At 39.7% G+C, this 15,894-nt stretch overlaps 1 protein-coding gene across 4 annotated transcripts in view; it reads left to right on the top strand.

The window, feature by feature from the left end:
• Nucleotides 1-15,894, top strand: part of TEX26 (testis expressed 26) — a 31,543-nt gene that overhangs the window by 15,330 nt on the left and 319 nt on the right. For all 4 annotated transcript variants that reach the window (XM_072795565.1, XM_072795566.1, XM_072795568.1 and 1 more), the window contains 3 exons: nt 1,793-1,949; nt 8,795-8,971; nt 10,684-10,845. In XM_072795565.1, coding sequence (XP_072651666.1) covers nt 1,793-1,949; nt 8,795-8,971; nt 10,684-10,845 — 496 coding nt within the window. The remainder of the gene's footprint in view (nt 1-1,792; nt 1,950-8,794; nt 8,972-10,683; nt 10,846-15,894) is intronic.

The following is a 15,894-nucleotide window of genomic DNA, read 5'->3' as shown; positions in this document are numbered from 1 at the left end:
ATTTTGCTCACAGGCCAAAAAGAATTTGAGGTTTTTTTTTTAAAGATTTTATTTATTTATTCATGAGAGACAGGGAGAGAGAGAGAGAGAGAGAGAGAGAGAGGCAGAGACACAGGCAGAGGGAGAAGCAGGCTCCATGCAGGGAGCCCGATGTGGGACTTGATCCCAGGTCTTCAGGATCATGCCCTGGGCTAAAGGTGGTGCTAAACCGCTGAGTCACCCGGGCTGCCCAGAATTTGAGCTTCTATAAGGATAATATATGCAATAGATTGAAATACATCAAACATGCTTAAATCTGTGAGTTCTGTTAAAAAGTTGGGGACACTTTCAGAGGATAAGAAACCAATTCATTATCTTAAAAACTGACAATGGGGAAAAGATCAAGCTTTTATCCCTTGCCTTATATGAACTATGCCACTGGTAAACTAAATGATAGATGAGGGAAAATGTATCTTTATAAACACATTTGTGTGTAAACTAAATGATAGATGAGGGAAAATGTGTCTTTATAAACATATTCTAGCAAATAAATGAAAAAAAAGTTGGAATATCACCCCTTTGCATCTATTAATCTAGACATTAAGCATTAACAGCTGGTAACAGCACACAAAGAGAAACAGCTGTATGTTATAATCCTCCTTGCCAAATAGTCTTGCCAGACGGATGTATTCTGAGTGTAAGTCAGTCTCCGGATCTAGTTGTCAATTGCAGGAAATACAGGGAATAGAGAAACTTGCTAAACTACACAATGAGTATGCATTCCACAAAATCCAGAGTGTGGGAACCTCTACACATTGAATGTCTTGGTTTCTTCAATAGAGGGATTTAAAGGGAAAGAAGAGGATGCAGAGGGACCCTGAAGATTAAAGACACTTAAAAGACACATTTTGGGGACAAGGAATATATGTAACTATTTTGGGGAATTGCAGTATAAAGGCAAATTGAGACATATCTTAATAATTAGAGGGGAAAGTAGGGTGAAGAGGGAGTTTTCTTTTTAAGAGAAGTGAAGGCAAGCTTGGATATTGACGGCCATGATCCCAAAGAGAGGGAGAAATTGAAGTTGTAAGAGAGAAGTGAAAATTGTAGGGGTCATGTGCCAGAGTAGACTAAATGTGTGGCCTGTGGCACACCAGGGCCCATGGGCCCTGCTAGGAGCACCTGCTGCTCTACTTCCATCACAGCATAAGGGAGTGTGGGTATGGTAGCTGGGTGGTGGCATGGTGGGTTGCGTGTGTGGAGGTTCTCATCAGATGGCTTCAATTTTCTCAGGGAAATAGGAAATAAGGTCATGAGAGAGTGAAAAAATGGAGAGAGATGCTGGAGGTTTCAAGCATCATAATCATAAAATTTCTTTGCAGGAGAGAGGACCTGCCCTCCCGCCTCCTATAGGCTGATTCTGAGGCCTTTCCATGGGAGGCAGGTATCTCTTGAAGCCTGGGGCTCTGAGGGGAAGCAGTGGCTGTCTGCTTCTTGGGCACTTACAGCTAGAGCTAGCACTCACATGGGTCTTCTCTGGTTTCAGCTGGAGATTTCTGGTTGCAGGAATAACTCTTTGGACTTTGCAATCACTTTTTCTTGTCTCCATAAGAAAAATCAAAGAAATTATGAAGTACCTGTGTTACAGCTGGGTAAACTGATGGCTCCTGTTGGAATAGGCTCCTGTATACACTGCAGTGTGATATCTGGATGTAAAGGATACAGAAGAATATGTACACACAAGCACACATAGTCTTCATTGCATTAGGTGAACCCATATGGATTTTCCTGAAAATTGTGTCTGTATTGATAGGACCTCTTTCTTTGGACACTACCTCAAGGTCAATCAGCAGCATCAATAAAGAGCAACCTCCCTTGGAAAATCGCTGCTACAGAAGAAGAGGTTAAGAAGGCAATATCAAATCAGTTTATTTCCAATACTAGAAGAGACTTTGTGGACAGAGCAAAAGGTAAATGTATTCATATTTCTCCTTTCTCTGGTTATATGTTGTGCAGTGGAGTTGTAGTGGTGAACAGCACAGATTCAGTCTCTTCCATCAGGGAACTCACAGTATAGACTCAGAAAAAGGCAATTTAGCAAACAAAAATAGTCAAGTATAAAAAGGTGCAGCGTGTGGGTAATGCTGTGGGTGCGCACAGAAGAACATGTAACCTAAAGTGAGGGGAAGGACCAGGAAAGGCTTCCTGGGCATGAAAAATGAATATAAAAGAGCCTGGCAAAGATGAAGAGGTAAAGTTAAACATGCTGTTTCCAATTATTGCTATTTTTAAAAATTAAAACTTTCATTAAACGAATGCATGCATACACAGAAATCAAATAAAGGCTTATTTCAAAATAACAGCTGTTCTTTAACCCTACTCCCTACTAGCAGTCAATTCAATCGTTTCATCTGTTTCTTATGTAATCCTCCATATTTTAAAATAATATGCATATAACTACTACCTTTGATTCATCAATTTTAGGTATTATTATTGATTTCCTATTATGGTGGTTGAGGATTTGGCTCTCCTGAAACTCTTTCTTATACCCCTTCCATCCATTCACTCAATAATTATATTACAATTTCTGTTCAATTCAGTTGCTAATGTGTATATTGTGATGATATGATTATGTAAATATTCACTGCTGAGCCAGGTGGTATTTTATGATTGTTTCCTTTCCTTTTTCTTTCTTTTTTTTTGTTTTGTTTTGTACTTATCAGAGTTAATAATTGACTTTGTTTCACATCCTTAGTTTTTGATGTGCCTGTCACTAATCTTTTCCAAATACTTTGGCACATACTTACCAAGATTTTTTTCAAAACACAGTTTCAAACACTCTACCACTTCTAGTATTTTTCCCAGAGATGTTTCTGACACCCTCCATCATTATCCTCTAATCTAGACTAGTTATTTTGTGGGTTTGCAGCCCAACTGTGCCCTGGGACTTCCTTTCTCATCATTCTGGGGAATTGCTTTGGCCTCTGCCTGCATTGGATCTTGTTTCCTCTTCCTCAGTTTTGCTGAAGCCCATCTCCAGCAGTTTCCTAAGCAAGAGTGCACATGAAGAACTTTTCTGAGTGTATTCTTCCCAATTTGGAAATGTCCTTTTTAATTCCTTACACTTGTCTGATAGTTTGGGTGGATATAAAGTTCTAGGATGATAATCACTTCCCCTCAGAATGCATTCCTCCCAATGTCTTCTAGCATCCAGGATTTCTTTGTAGAAAATTGATGCCATTTTGATTCCTGACCCTTTTGTATTTTATTCTTCTGGAAGCTCTTAAGATCCTTTCTTTATTCCTGACATTCCAAATTTCACAATTGTATACATTAGTAATAATCTTTTGTCTTTGATTATGCTGGATAATCAGGGGCTATAGAGGCTAGAGTCATGTCCTTCAATTCTTGGCATTGTTTCCTGCATAGTCCCTTCTTACTTTTCTCCCATTTCTTTTCTCTATTCTCTTCTAGGATTCCTAGATTAGTTGGATTGACCCTCCAATTTTCTTACCTTTTCTCTGCTAGTATCTTTCTCTTTATATTTTTGTTCTGCTAACTTGAAAAATTCTTTACCTTTTAATGTAGATCTTCTATTGAATTTTAATTTCCAAGCTCTTGTTCCTCCTCTTGCTGATTTTTTGTTTGCAGAATAAAATTAATAAGTTCTACTTACTGCAATATATAGACTCCTGCCTTTAACATGATTATTTTTTAAAAGTCTTCTGTTCTTGTTTTATACATGTAGTAATTCTCTTACAAAATTTAGTATATTTATGATAGACCTAATCTTCAACATTTTCATCTATTATGTTGTCTCCATTTTCTTTGAGAGTTTCAATGGTCTAATGAAAATTTGATCTTCTGTTCATATTTACAAGATAGTAGAGGCAGATTTACTATGATGCCAATAAAATTGTCTCATTCCGTGGACTCTTCTTTTTCTTGAAGTGAGTGTATGCAAAATATTAATCTTTAAGTTTCACAAACTTACAAGGGAGATACTAAAATACGATTGGAAACTACATACCGAGATGGGGCTTGTTAGCTGGTCCTTGATTTAGATGGTTAGGTCATAAGCTCTCTTTTTGTTAGGAAACCCCTAAATGCTTCTATTTATAGGTCAGTTTCTCCAGGGAGATAAACGTTTGGCTATTGGCATTTTGAGAGCAGGATAAGGGAGGAAACTGGGATCTTCCTGCTTGCTGTGCAAATTCTCACTGAACCCCTCTCTTTTTTCTGTTCAGCATCACACTATGCCCACATTTCACTGTGCCTCATGTCCTGGCATACAGAGCTTCTTTGGTTCAGTTTTGTACCTAATAAACTTCTGGTTAGGAAAGGACAATCAAATAACTGCATGAGCTTAAGAAGATGGTGCAGAAACTCTATCCACTCTGTATATAAGCTTTCACCCAAGCCTCTTGTTTTCAGTCTGAGCTATAGTACTTGCCTTTTCCAGTATCTGTTACAGAAACCTATTGGGGTTCTATTGTGTATAATAGCTCACGGTTTTGTTATCCCTTTTGACAGTCATTTCGTTTTAGCTTCCTCTATTTTGCTAATTCAGTTGGCACATCTGTATTTGATTTCCATCTTCTAAAAATGTGTTAACTTCTAATCTACTATCATTTTAGTGGAGTTTGGGGAAGGAGTAGTCAAATATGATATAGATGATCTTTTATGAATCTAAACTGGATCATATTATTCTATGGCTTTATGTCACTGGGTTTGCATTGCAGTTTGAATCCAAGTTTCAGTTTTTCAGTTCTTTCTCTTTGTTCATCACATCCTGCAAGGTTGGCCTGGACTTTGCTTCCCTCCTAACTGTTCCTTCTCCCTCTCATTCACCAGGCTCCAGCCACATGGCCTTTTAAAAATTCCTATAAGATGCTAATTTTCCCCCACCTTCAGCCAGTGTACAGGCTGTCCCCTTTGCCTGCATTGCTCTTCTCCAAGCTTCTGTGATTTTACTGTGTCATCTATAGACTCCAGCTTAAATGTCACCTTGCCTGTGAGAGCTTTTCTTACTATTTTGTCTAAAGAACTGTGCCACAATTCTAGCACCTTGCATTTTCCAGTCATTTGTTTACTGATTCTTGTTTTTGGTTGTTTTTTTTTTGCTCCTCCTCCACTCTTCAGCGGGTTCCCCAAATGCCTTTGTTCACTCAGAATCTAGCTCAGTATATAGAGTCTAATCCTGGTGTATAGGAGATGCTCTGTAAATATTTGCTGAATGATGGAAAAAAATATATGGGAAGTGCACTTTCTGAAGTTAGATGAGTATAGAATCAAAAGACCTCCATACTTCAGATAAACATTAAGGGTGATGGGAAGACATTTGAAATGTCAGCATTCTTAAAAGATGTCTTCAAGCTTCTAATCAAAGTCCTTTCAATGTGCACAAATTACCATTTCCCCATGTGTAGATAAATACCCAAGACCTGCCAAGAGTCTCTCCTAAATCTTTTAGCTCCATCTGCTTCTCTTCCTCCCCAAAGCCACTGCTATCATGTCTCCTCCTTAGATGACCTCTAATCCAGCTCCTTTTTTCACTTTTGTTGCCTCCAACCCACAGCCCATACTATAGTCATTGCAAGTTTCCAGATGTGCAAAATGATGTCACCTTCCAGATGAAAACCCTTCAGTGACTCCCTATTGTCCACAGGATAGAAGCCAAATGCCGCAATGTGAGCCTGTACAATCTGGTCTCTTCCCACTATACCAGCATTCTCCCTCACCACTCTCCACGCTCTCTGTGACACCGACTGCTTTCCTTCCTCAGACTCACCATGCCCCCAGCAGCCTTGTGCCTTTTGCACACATTGCTTCCTTCCTGTGGAACACCTGTCCCTCCCTTCTTTTAGCCTATGTCTATCCATTAACTTCATTTCTCTCCTGGGAGTCTTCTCTGATCCCTCAGTTTGGATTGGTGGCCCTTTCATATGTTTTTATAGATCTTATTCTTATCTCTTTTGCAGTGTTTATCACCTAATATTGTAATTCTCATTTTTTGTATCTGTTTCTCTAAAGCTTTAAGCTTCTGAAACGCAGAGGCCATATCTTATCTTTGTATTTTCATTATTGTATTAAGGCAAATGAGTGAAAAGCACTAAAAGGTGTTTGTTTTCACATTCAGGCTTGGAGAATTTGGCTCTGATGAATTGGAACTGCAGACAAAGACAGCAGAACTAGTTCTCAGTAGTCCCAGTGGTTTTGAATAGTCCTTGCTGCAGATATACTTTTGAATTGGGTCTTTCTGCAAATGCCATACTAATCTTCAATGGGCCAGTTTCTCTCTTTGGGCTATAGCTACATTAGTGTAGTATCACTGTTATCAAGAGGAAAAGAAGCAGTGGGAGCTGAGCTCCTGAGGAACAGGGATGGCTCCCTGGGAGGAGTCCAGGGCCTGGAGGTGTGATTAGTATTGGGTCTGGTTAGCTCTGAGTCATGGTTATCCGCCTGTCCAAACTTCGATACCACTATGGGGACTTCAGGGGTTGTTGGGTCCCTTTGTATAAAGAATTTCTCTTCTTAATAATGCTGAAGAAACTCATTAGCATGAAATTTTATAAAGGCAATAAACGCATTAGTTGAGAAGAACTACAGATTACTGTAAGCATATATCACGTAGTCACTAGCATGTGGTTCAGATTGTTTCTGATTTTTTTCTTTCATTCCCTCATTAATTTAATAAACATTTAATGAAGTTTGTTACTGTGATAAGTGCTAAGGTATCAATGAAGAGTAAGGCTTAATCTTTATTTTCAAAGGAACTCAGTAGGTCTAGGCCCCGATTTTTGCCTTTTCTGGGTCTTCATCCCCAATTGCTCCACTGTACTGATTCATTATGGTCTATGTGAACTAGCCTCTCAGGACCCTTTGCCAACTGGTTCCTCACCTCTCCTGCTTTACCCTCAGCTATTTCTCCCTGCCCTGCATACCTTATACTTCTGCCAGCCAGACCATACTTCACAAACACACTGTGTACCTTTTGCTTTAGTGTTGACCCATCATTAAAGCATATCCTTTTAATTCTTGTCTTTCCTTCCCTTCCCCTAACTGAGCTCATTGTACACTTTCTGGGCTTCTATAGCACCTATCAAAGCCTCTGAGGGAGTGATTCTTAAGCACATAGGAAGTTTGTTCACAGTTTAAGTGCCTCAGCCCTACTTCTAGAGATTCTCAATGTCTGGGATGAGGTTCAGCAAATGTGGTTTGGAAAAACCTTCCCAGGTAAGTCCGATGTATTATCTCCATATGAGAACCATGGTTCCAAATACAAGACATCACATTCCATGTCTGTTTCTCCTGTGTATATCTTTCTAATCACACTAGTTTGAGGTTGTCTCAAGGTAGAACAGTGACTACATTATTTTTAATTTTGGCACAGAGCACAATTAGGAACTGAAGACATTTGCTAATGAGTGGTATAGCTCTAGGGAAGAAGGATAAGCATATGTAGCACGTACTTCAACAGGAATTTGTTTTCTTCCTATAAAGCTATTAGTAATTTACAAAAAGCCAAGTTATAGATGGTGCTTACCAGGAACAATACCAGATGATTTTCCAAAGTATCTTTTTTTTTAAATCTTAAGAGATGTCCTAATTTTAAGCCACAGAGTTGCCTCTTCTCTATAACCTTGTCTTGGGCAGTTTAAGAGGTCAGTATAAGGCCCTTTGAGTACCCACGTCCTCTTTTCCTGAGTCATCTAAATAAAGAGGCAGCATATAGTGAAACTTTCTCTCACTGTGCTGGTCTAGACAGAGATCATCTTTTAAAAATCAATATTAAAATGCTCTTGGATGCCAGTAGATGATGTCACATATTGTTTGATACATATCTGAATTTATTTTGAAAAGACCTATTGAAAAATGAATTCAGAACAAGATTCGAGTTTAGTTTTAATAGTAATTGGCACTATTTGGATACTGTGCATAATATCCATGGTCTTAACATTTTTGTCCTGAATAAAGTTGGTGTTACATAATGTGCCTCTGAACCAACACTTAGTAGCAAGAATTAAGGATGAAGTCATTCTAAGGGAGATGGCATGTGACTCCTCTATAATCTGGTAGTGCTTGTGGAACCTGACATTTAGTGCTTCATAGCTATTTAATGACTTTTTGTTTAATTAATATTTGTTAGCAGAGTGATTTCAAAGAAATGATAGTGCTATTGTCCACCAATGAGGACAATGTTACTTACCCCTTCATCGGTAAGGGATAAGCTTCAAGTGGTTCTTTTCCAGGTAATGGGAATGATATGTACTGCCCATCTGGGGCTACCAGATTTAACAAACATAAAACATAGGATGATCTGTTAAATTTGACTAAAGATATAGATTAGATAAACAATGAGCACTTATATACACTTATACTAAGAAATTATTCATTATTTGTCTGAAATTCAAATTTAACTGGTATCTTATGTTTTATATGTCAACCCTGGCTTTACCTAAAAATCTCTCACTCTGCTCCCCACCTCTGTCCTAGGTAGTAGGCAGGCCTACTGGAATGAGGAATGCCTCTGTGTCTACCCAGCAGAGCAAAACAGTACTCCAAACTGACATACAATATCTTCATTAGAAGCTGCTTCTAATCATTGGAGCATATACTTCCTGTGCCTGATAAAGCAGAAAATTATTTCTTGGTTGAAATATCCATAAAAACTACATTGATTGTACCTCTTAACACAAGAAGAGCAGGTTTAGTGTGATAAATTGGATTCTACTGCCAGAAGCAAAATGGAATGAAAGTACGATGCTATTTTAAATAGCTTACAAGAACTTTTGCATTTGTACCCCCACCCCAGCTCAGAAGATTAAGGAAAGTTCTCAGGTGCCTCTGGAATGGAAAAAGTTACTTCCTCGACCTGCAGACACTGAATTTCGAAGGAATTACCAAGTTCCAGCTAAAATTCCTGAGCTACGGGATTTTAGTTTCAAATACGGATGCTACGCAAGGCTACCAGTTGCTTCTCAGGGTCTAGGTAAGTACACCTGTAGCTTTTAAAGTGATACCATAGATTCTGTCCTTGTTCTAAGATTCTTTGGCACACAGGGCCTTTGCAGGTAATCTTGGTAACAATCATGAAGAATGCCAGTGATCCCTGCATCCCTGCAAGGAATCAAAACTATGCCTAGCTTCAAACCCAGGGAATGAGTAAGTCTTTGAAAAGAACTGATTGTTTATGCTTATGAAATGAATACCTGCTCTTTCTGAGGGTGGGGTCAGGGAGGAGCAGTTGTTGGGATTAGAAGATGCTTCCCCCTTATAAAACAAAAAGGAAGGATTTAGTTGCTATAAATTGAACAAAAAAGAGTCTGGGTAGGACTCAAATTAGAGTTGTCAATTATCCACTGGAACTTAACCGCATGGTAAGCATCTTCAGATTTGACAACCATTCTATTCAAGTGTTCTTTTATGATCCTGATTCCTGTTGCTTTCACAGAAAGGTTTTTAAAAGTTTCGTGATCAAGCCACCTTGAAGCTACTGGTCAAGAATATAATTTAGTATCAGTCTGGGATTAGTGATAGATTCCTGGCAAGGAGTTGGAATCGAGTAGTGCTGTAGTGAAACAAACAAACCACAGATAGAAGCTTAGCATCTAGAGGTTAGAAGACAGTCTAGAAGTTACCTCATCTAGATCCTCACACCATGTGGGAATCCCCTCTATCCCATCCCCTTTGCTAAGGGATGATGTCATCACTCTTTGGGGCAGTGCATCACCCCAAGGCAGCTTTTTCATTCTTAGATACTGTTTGAAAGTTCCCAACAGCTAGAACCTTCCTTGCTAACCTTTTCTTTGGTTCTACTTCTTCCTATAGAGGTTAACTAATATAAATTATTCTTCCTATATACAAAAATTTTATTATATACTTTTCATATTCTCTACTTAATGCATTTCCAGACCTTATAATAACACTATCCTCAGAATGTAGCATCAAAATCCCCTCGTCAGCCTGCTTCTTCCCACTGGCCAGTGGTCCCTGTAAAGGAGACACCTGGGGCTGAAAGTAGTATTTAAGATGTCCTTAAGATTTACAAAGTTTGGGCATGTTTTGGAAATTAGGTTCTCACATCATATTTTTATTGCTTTTTTTTTTTGTCATGATAATTCCATCACTATCAGAACCCACATTAAATGAACAATATTCAGAATCAGACATAAATGATTTTGGTTTTTCTTGCACCTGATACTTCTATTAGCCTGAATATGTAATAAGTGCTGGCTGGACATATCATCACTGCTCATCTGAACACATCTGGATCCCTAAGGGACTGCTCTTAGTGTGTGAGCCCACGTCTGCACAGGAGATTGCACAAAAGGGAAAGAAGCTTCTATGAAGGCATTTGTTTACTAAGGAGATAGTGACTGCTACCATCCCAACATGCTGACCTGTAGAAGAGTCAATTTCAGGGAGAACTTTTCTGAAAATGGTAGTCAAACCTGAGTTTCTGGCCATCAACCCCAACCACCCCCCACTGCTAGCAACTACAGTCCTGAGTCCCAGAAGCTCTGCATAGCCCGAATCATAGGACGAGTCACTCCTACAGTGCCTCACTTTCTAGTACCTTCAGGATCCTGACTAAGCTCCAAGTTGGGCTCAGGGCTGTTGGGGCTTGTTTGACAAAGAAGGGCAGGAATTCTTTGCTCAGCAAGAGCCTCCATGTCTTTCCTTCTCTTCTGTCCCTCCTAGTCCCTTCCGTGCTGTTCAGCCACATAAGGAATCAAGAGCGTACAAAGAAGCAGACTATCTACCAAAGTGATTACGGGAAAGCCTACCTGGATTTCTTAATGATTTTAAACTCATTTACTCCTTCTCAAGTCACAGAGTACCTTCAGAATGTTTCCTACAAAGGTAAGCAGAGGCTTTGAGACACTATTGAATGAATTTACAGATCGTAACACATTGCTTTATGCCAAATAGAAAATGTTCCAACTTTTAGCCACTGGAGTTAAATGTTCACAAAAGGGCAGCCCAGGTGGCTCAGCGGTTTAGCGCTGCCTTCCGCCCAGGGCCTGATCTTAGAGACCTGGGATCGAGTCCCACTTCAGGCTCCCTGCATGGAGCCTGCTTGTGTCTCTGCCTCTCTCTCTCTCTCTCTCTCTCTGTGTGTGGGTGTGTGTCTCTCATGAATAAATAAACCAAATCTTAAAAAAAAAAAAATAAATGTTCAGAAAAAAAGATGAACATTGCTTCAAAGAAATGCCATAGTTTTGGGCAAACCTCAACCCCAATGAAAATAAATTTTTCCTAAAAGAGGCCGCACTAGTGACTGTATCCCCACTTATTAAAAAAGAAACATCTAGCTTTTCACTCATTCAGACCATGGTTGAATTGCTCTGGGATGACTTCAATATTTATTGCCGTTAAGTGATTTCTTCTGTGGGTGTTTATACCATCTCACAGTTTTATCTTACATAATCTTTATTTCCTGTTTGATGGTACTTTTTGTGACAGGCTTTTTAGGTACATGAGGATCTCTGTGTATAATATCCTCCATTCTCAGGACAGTGTTAGTTCATTCTGTTTAACAGACTTATCCCAGCGCTGGGCTCAGGGACTGGTATCTGCTTGGGAGCATCTCAGGGGCAACTGGTCAGTCTGTGTATGTGTAAAATGTCAACTCAGAGAATAGAAGTTGGGGGAGAGGGTACTAAATTCTTCCAATGGCTGCCCTCAGCATCCATTGCTAGTCAACACACTCCATTGCTCTGCATTTTTTAGCACATGCCTCAATGCAGACATATTTATTTCTATAAAGTATATTCATACTCCACTAAGCTAATGTATTATGTAAGTTATAAAACATACTAAATGCCAAATAAACTAAAAAGTGATACAATATAATCCTATATAACATAAATATGCACACAATGGATCATCTTCTACATGCCACTTGGGGCTGTGGGCTATGTGGTGATCACTGCCTTGTTTTGTGCCCTGTGGTCAGGCTTAATTTAGAACTTCCACCAGCTGCTTGGTAACCCTCCAACTGATCCCTGCCTCCTCCCTGCCTTTGGTCCCCCATCTCTGTCCTTTATCTGTCCCCAGCTACAATTAGAAGAGCTTGACCCTCTGAAATCCTCACTGAAACTCTTTTATGCTAGGATCTTGTGCCCCACACAAAACTGAAACCCTACTGTGGGCGAGACTGGAAAGGGGGTGTGCATGTTGTGTGTATGTGTGTGAAAGGAAGGAAAGAGGATACTTTCCATTATTACAGACTGAAGGTTGATGGCCCAAAGGCCCTTAAAAGAGCTTGAATGTTGGGTTTCACAAAGTACCAGAAGCACATGTTTTACCTCGATCTAAAGAACAAGCAGAAGCCGTATTTGCCATTGGGAGAGTACCTCATTCCTCTTGACAGATGCTTCTGGGCCAGTTTGATACTTCCGAAGAAAACCAAGAGGCTCCTTGAGGTTGGCAGCTCAGATCTTTCAGGGAGGCAGAGCAGAAGCTACCCATCAAGCTGCAGCCTGCCTTCAATTCTTTTTCCCAGCTTGGGTTCATATATATAAAACCATAGTCTGCATTTTTACCTTTAGAGCCACATCTGTTTGACTCTACAGAGTGCTCCCAAAGCAGGTGCTCCCATCTGCCCAGGGACTGGAAATATAGGCAGAGTTGCTGCTTCTCTGCCTGCCTGGAAAAACCATGGTGGCTGCTGGCACCTCTTTTCTTTATTGTGTGTGTGTGTGTGTGTGTGTGTGTGTGTGTGTGTGTGATTTGTAACTGAGCCTTAGTGGTTTCTTTCAAGGGTGAACTAAGGACTCCGCAGGTGCTTTGACAGCCTCTGCTCGACTCAGATCTACCTTCTCCAAGATTCCTAGCATAAGCTGATTCAATTGGGTTTTTCCAACTGGGTTTTCTCCTTAAACAAGTGAGACATTATCTGTTACCAACAAGGTATCTTTAGAGCCAATCTAGGACTTGGTTGCTTTTCAGGTATCCTGCTTTTCTGGTGAACTCAGGATGGCACTGGGGGCAGGTACCCGGATGCTCAGGCTCCAGAGCTTTGCCATTTTGCACTGACTTGGGTGTTTGTAGGATCTGCTTATCATGGGTTTTAGTTTCTTTTTCCTAGTTTTGCTTTAGAATGACCTAAGCATCAGCCAGCTATGCTGGAGTCTGACAAGCAAGTAGGAGATTCCCTTTGAATTCTTATGTCCAAAAACTCTTGTCATTTAATTGTCATTAGTGTTTGGGATGACACTAATACTTTTCAGATGGCGAGTGCTTCAGCAGAGCTCATTTGTGGTAGGGCTGAGCCAGTATGCAAGAGAATAAAAAACTTGGCAGATATACTAGGCTGAATGAATTATTACCATCTTGCTTAAAGTATTTTACTAGGTTATCCATCTTAGACAGTCCTGGGGCCCAGAACAGGTACATTTTGAAAGAGAGAGAGGAAGGGGAAAGATGAACATCATGGCCTGAGCCAGACGGCTAGGGAGATGGTGGAGTGATGTGGGATAGAGAAGACTCCAGGAAGACAAAATGAAGCTGGGGAAGTAAGAAAGGAGGAGCAACTGAAGACAAACCTTTTGTTTCTAATAATTCTGCGCATCACTATTTGGTATTGAGTTCCTCTATTATAATGTGAGGGATTTGAACTAAATGTTTTTGGTGGCCATTCTGTTTTTGTAACTGTTTTAATCTCTGAGTGATTCAGTCCAACCAACAGCTTACTCTTTGTGCCTCTGTTATCTATTGATATAGACTGTCATCTCCCTACTTATTCCTCCCTTAAAAGACAAAATTACCTGAAACCTGGTTTTCAGAATCTTTCAGCTATTACTCCCTCGCCAATTCTTCCAGTCAAAACTCATGGATATGACTATCCAAGGGTATTTCTTCCTAGGGTATGATTCAGTGTTGTTAAGGATATATATGTTCACTGGCTCAAGAAACTTCATTGATTGAATACCTGTAATGCTCACTTGATACAAAGATAAATAAAACACAAATCCTTCTTTTCAAAGAACTCATTGTCAGGTGTGGGAGAGACACATAGGTATAATGTCATAGGCTCTATAATCCAAGTAGTCTTTGGGTATATTAGAAGCCTGCAAGGGGTACTCCCAGCCCTGTGGATTGACAGGGCATTAAGGAAGACTGCTTAGAGGTTTCTTTTAGGGGTTGAGGATGATTCAGCATGACAGGAGAAGCAGGGCCATTTAGAGGGAGCAAAGGGAACAGCATAAACAAAATCACTGGGACATGAATCTGCATCTACACATAATAAATACAGGTAGCATTCAAATGACAACTGGTAGCCTTTTTGAACAGTTATTTCAGTTGATATTAAATTTGATACAATCTCATCCTTTTTATTCATTCGTGGGGAACTTGATTCATCTTGTATGCTTATCTTTGGCATAAGAAGGATTTTTTTAATTTGTTTACTTGCTTATTTAAAATTAACTCTTTGTTGTAAGATTTAAATGTTGAGAATATGAAACAATATGTTGCTGGTAGGCATATCAAATAGTAGTAGTATCACTGTAACATTTCTGGCAGTTTCCCATAAAGTTAAACCTATACCTATTCCATGACCTAGAAATTCTATTTCTGGGTATTTACCCAGGAGAAAAGAAAACCTGTGTCCACTGAAGGACTTATACAAAAATGTCCACAGCCATTGTTTTCTTAGGAGTCCCAAACTGGATACTACCTGACTTTCCACCACCAGCAGAATATAAACAACCTGGTTTATTCACAAAATGAAATACTACTAGGTAATAAAAAAGTACCAGCTATTGTTGCATTCAACAACATGAACTTCAAAAACATGCTAAGTGTCAGAAGCCAGACATAAAATCTTACATTTTGTGTGGTTGCATTTATGCAAAGGGCTGCAACAAGCAACACATCTCTGTGATGAAGGGAATCAGAACACTGACTTTCTTGAGGTAGGAGATGTTGACTGGGAAGGAGCAGGATAGGTTTTTCTGGAGTGGTGGCAGTGATCTTATTATATGAGTATGGGTTACACGCATGCAAGTGTAACCCATTGAACTGCACATGAAAGATCAGTGTGTTTCACTTCATGAAAAATATACCTCAATTTTTAAAAATGCAGAGGTTAAAAAAGATATAAAGTAGGGTGGGGATGTTAGGTCACAAAAACAAAGAACCACGAAGGACTGGAGAGTAAACCAAGACCACACACACACACACACACACACACACACACACACTCCTGATCTTTAGACCTCAGCTGACATTTGTAACACTGAGTATGGTAACACAGACATTGAACACGATAACAAGGTACCACTTGCATTCTTCCTCTCTTTTGGTTTTTGCTGCACAGATGACAATTCTAGGAGTGAGAAAAATTCTACAGCTTTACTCTGTAATGTTAGTACATATATGTCATGAGAATCAGGGGCCTGTAGATATTCAGAACCAGACAAGAGTCCTTTACTTTCCAGATGAGGAAATGGAGGCCAGGGAGTTGAAGGGCCCTCTTATGGTCAGTTATCAGTCAAAGATAGCAAAGCACACCAACATTGGTGAGCAGAAAAACAGTGCCAGCTTCGATGAAGCCCTGGGAAAGATAGCCTGTGTTGTTTTTTTGTCATCACTATTTATGACTGTGTTCTCAATAATAAAGGGTAATGCTGTCCTATTTATTGTCTCTTATGGACCAGGTCCTATCTAGGTGCTTAACACATAGCATTCCTAATCCAATCCAGTAGGTGTGCAAGGTAAGTCCTCTTGAATACATTCAAAGAAGAGGAAATGAAGAAATGGAGAGGTCACATGACTTGCTAAAGCTTGCCAGTGCAGAATGGAAAAGCTAAGTCAGTTTCATTCAAAACGCTCTGCTCTTTCCAAGAAGCCCTGCCGATCCTTTGAATACTAAGTTTACTCTTTTAAATCAATAATTACACAATT

The sequence above is a fragment of the Canis lupus genome, chromosome 24 (assembly GCF_048164855.1).
Source record: "Canis lupus baileyi chromosome 24, mCanLup2.hap1, whole genome shotgun sequence".
NCBI classification, from domain to species: Eukaryota; Metazoa; Chordata; class Mammalia; order Carnivora; family Canidae; genus Canis; species Canis lupus.
Note: the sequence above shows the minus strand (reverse complement) of the source record. Positions and strands in the feature narration are given on the sequence as shown.